The sequence below is a fragment of the Anarrhichthys ocellatus genome, unplaced genomic scaffold (assembly GCF_004355925.1).
Source record: "Anarrhichthys ocellatus isolate YVR2014 unplaced genomic scaffold, GSC_Weel_1.0 scaffold11, whole genome shotgun sequence".
Classification (NCBI taxonomy): domain Eukaryota; kingdom Metazoa; phylum Chordata; class Actinopteri; order Perciformes; family Anarhichadidae; genus Anarrhichthys; species Anarrhichthys ocellatus.
In genome coordinates, this window is record NW_022280041.1 from 7,903,716 (window position 1) to 7,909,715 (window position 6,000).

The following is a 6,000-nucleotide window of genomic DNA, read 5'->3' on the forward strand; positions in this document are numbered from 1 at the left end:
AGACAGTGCAGTGCGACAAGGCATTAAGACAACATTAATATCTCTGGAAACTGAAATAGTGATTATCAATTTCTGTGAAACAAGTACCTCACACGGACATATGACTGAACTCTCAACTAATACACAGTATGTATGCAGTATGTATGGTTTTAGTCAAAAAAGGCTCTCCTGCTGAAAATCTGTAAAATGAGTCAGTTCCATTGGGAATCAAAGCTTGTTGCTCCCTCTGGTGGTTCACATCTCCCTTTGAATACGGTGTGCTTTGGGTACATGTAAGTTTATGATGTGGTATTCATCCTCTTTTTTAACATGGTCATACACAAATGTAGCTCCATCATCAACTTAAAGTATATAAACATCTTGCTGCAAAGACTGGCAGGCGGTTAGCAGGTCAGCAAGTGAGCAAGTGGCGGCACTTTCACAAAGTCCTGATTAGATAATTGCCCATCCATATCTTGGCAATATGTTGCAAGGGAACAACACGCTTCTCATTAACCGACCGGCCCTGCTCCTGTGGGTTGCTATCAAAAGTGAGGTGTTCAGCAGGCACACACACTTGTTGATTTAAAAAAGAAAAAGATGTGCCAACATGGAAATTAGATATAGTCCTTTGGGGGTACTTGTAAGAGGTAGGAGTAGTTCTAGGTGCACAGAGCACATCATGGACTGAAATCAGGAAAACAGTAAGTGAGTTTCTGGAACAGGAAATAAAGCTTCTTTCCAGTTTTGCCAGAATGTTTTTCCTGCGTTTGTCCAGTCAAATGCTCATTAGGAATGGCCAATTCACCAACCTTGTAAGCATGAAACAACAGCATCAGACATTACTCGGCTCACACTCACTTGTGCCATTTAATAGCACTTAATCTTGACACCCTACATACACAGTAGCAGAGTCCACCTTTCTGCCGAGGTCCCATGCTCCAAAAAGCTGCCATATTTAAATGTTCCATCTCTTGCTGTTGTGTGTGTCTCCACTAAACCCATTCAGGCTACTGACTCATTACACTGAAAAAGAAGTGACTCGCATGGATCAAATACTGTACATGAGAGTGCACACAAAAGGAGCTTTCATTTAACCGAGCCACTGAGTGAGTAGTAACGTAACTTGAGCCTTGCTGTGATGAAACATGCCGTAGGCAGAAGCAGAATGCATTAGTCCTCACTGCTTCTGAGAGCACGCTGCGTTACCTGCAGCTTTTTTTGAAACGTCTTGAATGATAGGCTTCACCCCCTTTTTGAGCCGGACTGCCAAGTGCTGGCACGCTTTGTCGAGACAAACTGAATACATTGCTTTTGAAGAGCAGGGATTGGAGCTCGGAAATTCTTAAAAAAAAAAAAAAGACATGCACAAAATGTGTGATGAAACTTTCAGCACCACGGACAGCGGCAGCCAAGAAGCCTGGCGAGGGGGAGAGAGCGAGTGTGGAAAAGAGAGAGGGAGAGAGATGGCGGAAAATGAGAGGCAGTAGTTTGATTTGATAATTAACGAAGACATCTTCTTTCCCACCCTGCGCATTTCAGCTATCCCCATGTCTGCACTTTCAAAAGTGGAGGCGCTTAGCCCAAAACACACACAAACACACACTCCTGCGGCAAGACCCAGCTTTTCCACAGTCCCCCCCCCTCATCTCTGTGTCTTAGGCTGAATAATGCAGGGACTTTACCCAGTGCTCAAGCATGAGTGGGTAATCTGGCCACAAGGACAGGCTGTGTCAACATTTCCCTTTACTTCCTTATTTATTTATTTATTTATTTATTTAGCCACCCGCCGTAGGACTTGAGGAGGGCAAGGGAGGATATGTGCATGGCTAACAACATGCTGGCCAAGCCGATGACCTGCTTTTTCATTAATGGGAGTGCAGACTGTACCAGACTGGTTTTGGCAGATTGCGTGCAAGCTTTTTAGGGAGACCAGATTCATTTATTCAATAATCATTATTAATTAATCCCTTTGTCTCTGAAATGAACAACTACAAGTTGTTTTGAAATTTGTTTTTGTTAATTATTTGAGCACCTTGGACCAGACCATACTTTGTTGTTCACAAGTATAATGAAAGTTAAGTTGAATTGAATTTAAACTGCCTTTTCTGTCTGACCAACGATCCAAACCCGACAAGATATTCAACTTACAGAGAGAAGCCGCAAACACTCACATTTCAGAAGATGAACAAGCCAATCTCTGGTGTCTTTGCTTGATAATTGACTTAAAAGATGAATTTATTCAAATGATTGGTGATTTCATCATTTGAAAAAGCAATGCACTGACCATTTCTCTCAGCTCTCCAGAAATGTAAAGACGACAGTCACATCCAAGAATCATGTAAAGTTATGGACTTTAACTTAAACCCTCTGTTCAAGTTGAACACCAGAGACGGGCAGCTAAAATCTGTGCTCTCATTGTGGATTTAAGTGTCTTAATGCCCCCAATTGATTGGCAGAAACTGCTGTTTTCGTTTTCATTCATAAGGACTTCTGATTGAGGTGGCTTTTGTTTTCTGGGCCTAAATAACCGCTACAATATGACTCTTAGCCCAGCCAATCACGAGCAAGCTCAGACTTCAAGAGCTTAATCCTCTTTATTTTTGTGATTACTTGTATCCAAATGGCGGCCCACTAAACCACGGGAGATGTATTGTTTAAAAGTCTTCCTCCGCTGTATTGCAACCTGGATACCGATAACAGAAGAATACATATCCTGTAAATATATATACTGAACTCTCACGGTGGCATTCAAGTAATTACCATAGAAATCACTGTACAAATGTTATGGCATCAATCATTGGGCATAAATTGCTAAATAGCTGGGAGCTCTCTTAGCATTCAGAGAACGATTTCATTGGCATTCTTGTGGCAGATGACTTTAGCCTCTCACATTCCTCACACAAATTAGAATGTGAGAATTAAGAGGGATTTCATACAGCATGATAAGTGTATTTTAAAGGCAGAACTGATTAAGCTTGGGGGGTGGGGGGATTAGGTAATTATCTCCAAACAGACACCATACAGCTCCTCTGCTGTGTGAGAGAGCAGGATCAAATCCCCCAGGATCAAAGTGCTCGGTCTATTCTCAACCACCAATCCAAAATGTGCATTTACCTGATTTCAACACCTCACCTGGCAACCCACGGGGTCTCAGGAACGCAGAGATGCGCGTGAAGCGGTAGTGTCTCGCGATCTCCACGTTAAAAGCATCGCTCAGTCAACGCTGAAGATGACGCATATCAGTTACTTCAAAAGGAATGCTCAGTTTGCGTGTACCCCTAATTTATTTATAGAATTCCTGGCATAAGATTTTATTTTGTCTACTCGGTTAATTTATTATTGATTTCAGGGGCAGGATGTTTTGAGCCCATCCCGAAGAGCTGTGGAAGTTCGGCAAGGCAACCTTTCGCAAAAGTAGTTCGGAGACATTGGGGCGACTTTTGCATTTATGAAATGGGCGGAGGAATATTCGGGGACCCTCTTGCAGGTCATCAATTAAGCGACAATTAAGTTTGGTGAAGTTGCTACCTGCGCTCACCTCATGAGCTGACTCACTCAGGGGGGGGTATCCCTTTGCAACTTACGTGATTATTTATTTTATCAGAGCATGTTCGTTGTAAATGTTTGCAGAATGTGATAGCGTTACGTTGGAGAGAGGGAGAGAGAGAGAGAGAGAGAGAGAGAGAGAGAGAGAGTAGTGTCCTACCTGCTCGTAGCAATTCTCCCAGGTGAGGTTCAGGAGGCACGAGGAGAACAGCTCATCTTCGGTCCGGGCACAACCGTCCATGATGTGTGCCAAAGCACGTCTCGGTTCGGAAGGGAGTCTGCGGAGTTCTTTAAGGGTTTGCAAACGAAGACGTTGTCTTCGCTTCGTCTTCCCTCGACGAGTGTCTCTATCGCAGTGTGTGTCTCTCTCTCTCTCTGCCCGCCCGCTCGCTTCTCCGTCCGGCGCCGTGGAAGCTGTCAAACGAGCAGCGGTGGTGTGCTGGCTGCTGCTTCCCTTGTCACGTGTGCAGCTTCTCTCTCCCCCCCACCACCACCCCAGAAAAAGACGGAGTGGGATGCTTTCGAGGGCACTGTTTCCCAAAGTGGGGTCCGCGGGCCGCCTGTAGGTGTCACCTGCAGGCTTAAGAGTGTCCCCCCCAAAATGATATAGAATATTTCAATTTCACAGTAATGTCACTGCATAGTTAAAAAAAAAAAAAAAAAAAGTAATGCTGTTGTTATTATCCCTGGCCAACACGTGAAAGTTTTCGAGAACACAATAAGATAGCTTCTTAGCTATAGGTTACTTCTGTTAATTAAAATCACCTGGTTGAGTCATTCCAGTCAGCTTTCAGCCTTTCAATTTGGGATGACTCCTTCCTGAGCCCAAAGATACAACATTACATAATAATAACAATAGAGTGCAGCAAACTTCATTTTCATAACAGTTAATATACCTGGTGGGAGAAGTAATACAACAATCTAATCTTAAGTTTCACAATCATGTTACACCCAGAGTGGTGCATTATCAGAACTGTGTGGGCTTGTCCACTGTTTTTGATTGACATCTTCCTCACTCTTTTGTTACATTTGTTGCGACCTGCTGCTCTGAGGCAACACCTTTATCATTCATAGTAGGCCTACTAGTACAGAGAGAGCGGTGACATTATGCAATCCCCACCTCTGCCTGAGCAGACGTCTAGTCAGATAGAATAAGTGAAAACAACTGCATGTAGTGGGCAGGGCATTTAATTATAGACGCAATACTGCAACAAAAGTTCAAATGTTTTGACCTATGATTCATAAAAGAAGTATACACGAAAACTTCCTATCACTTCTTGAAACCCACTTTAAGAACCTTTAATGATTCGTACCCCAGTTATTTTCTCACTTTACTAACCTTGCTTATTTGACAGCACAAAATAAAAATAGAGATATGGCCAACAGCTAATTTACATCAGGTTATTCCCAAATCAGGTGCCGCTGAAAAAGGGCAATACAAAGCACAGAAAGCGAATTAATTAGTGACAGAAAAAGTGTTAGAGCAAAGGCCGGAAATATACATTATCATTATAATAATTTTGACATGCGAGTATACCAACTGCATACATTTACCTCATAGCCTATCAGGCTGAAACTAAAGGTTTGCTGGCCACCATTGCAACGGGCAGTTAGTCTGTTGTGCCAATAGTCCCTCACAGTGGTGCTTGATACTAAGGCAGCAGCTTCACAAGATGAGCCCTTCTGCTGTTATTGTAGCCATGTAGCCTTCAATAGGCAGATTTACATCTGAGCCACCAGGTGACTGCACTAGTTGCAGAGATAGGGAAAGCAGCAGCAGGCTACTCTGGAGCCAGAACAACCAAAAAAAGAAAAACTACAATATATATATATATATATTTGCAACATTTCTACTTTGAGTTTGCCTTTTAAATGTTGCCTTGAATGTACTGTTTGATTGCGTTTTAAAGGTTTTATCAGTCACATAGACTATGACAGACTATAAGTTATAATCAAATATGATGCATACAAATTTAAAAGCCTGCCTGATTAAAATTGAATTACATTCACACAGCTTTGTAAAAAAAAAACCTAGCCGATTAAGTACAGTACGTCAAGCATTAGAGCAAGTGTTAAGCATTGTGGAAAACAGAACAAAAAAAAGCTGCACAATATTGTACTTATCCACGTGCAGCCATGCTGACCACAGAAAATCTTTGAGCCTCCTGCAAACCCTACAAGGAGGGCTGCTGCTGGTGTAGAGCTCATTTGGAGAGCTGTCTTTTAGCACACTATTTATTGTGATGGCAGACCCCGTGCAGTTAGGCGGGCCTTTTTCTTCATCAGCCTTTCTGTTGCTGGCATCCTCGTTTGATCAGGCGTGTTTGCCACGCATGATCTGCACCAGTTTGAAGTGTGGTCAATTGGCACAGCGCTGTGCATTTTCTTTTCTTTTTTTTCCTGAGGAATTGTCAAGAATTCACTGCAAGTATAGTGAGAGTATAGCAAGACAGAATGACAGCGAATGTCCCC

General features: G+C 42.7%; 1 protein-coding gene across 6 annotated transcripts in view; it reads right to left on the bottom strand.

The window, feature by feature from the left end:
- The window catches only part of ppargc1a (peroxisome proliferator-activated receptor gamma, coactivator 1 alpha), a 229,990-nt gene extending 226,021 nt beyond the window's left edge, over positions 1-3,969 (bottom strand). For 3 of the 6 annotated variants that reach the window (XM_031850766.1, XM_031850765.1, XM_031850764.1), the window contains exon 1: positions 3,689-3,969. In XM_031850766.1, coding sequence (XP_031706626.1) covers positions 3,689-3,769 — 81 coding nt within the window. In that variant the 5' untranslated portion in view covers positions 3,770-3,969. The remainder of the gene's footprint in view (positions 1-3,688) is intronic. The other 3 variants (XM_031850773.1, XM_031850772.1, XM_031850771.1) reach the window with 2 other exon arrangements.
- Between the last annotated feature and the right edge of the window lie 2,031 nt (positions 3,970-6,000).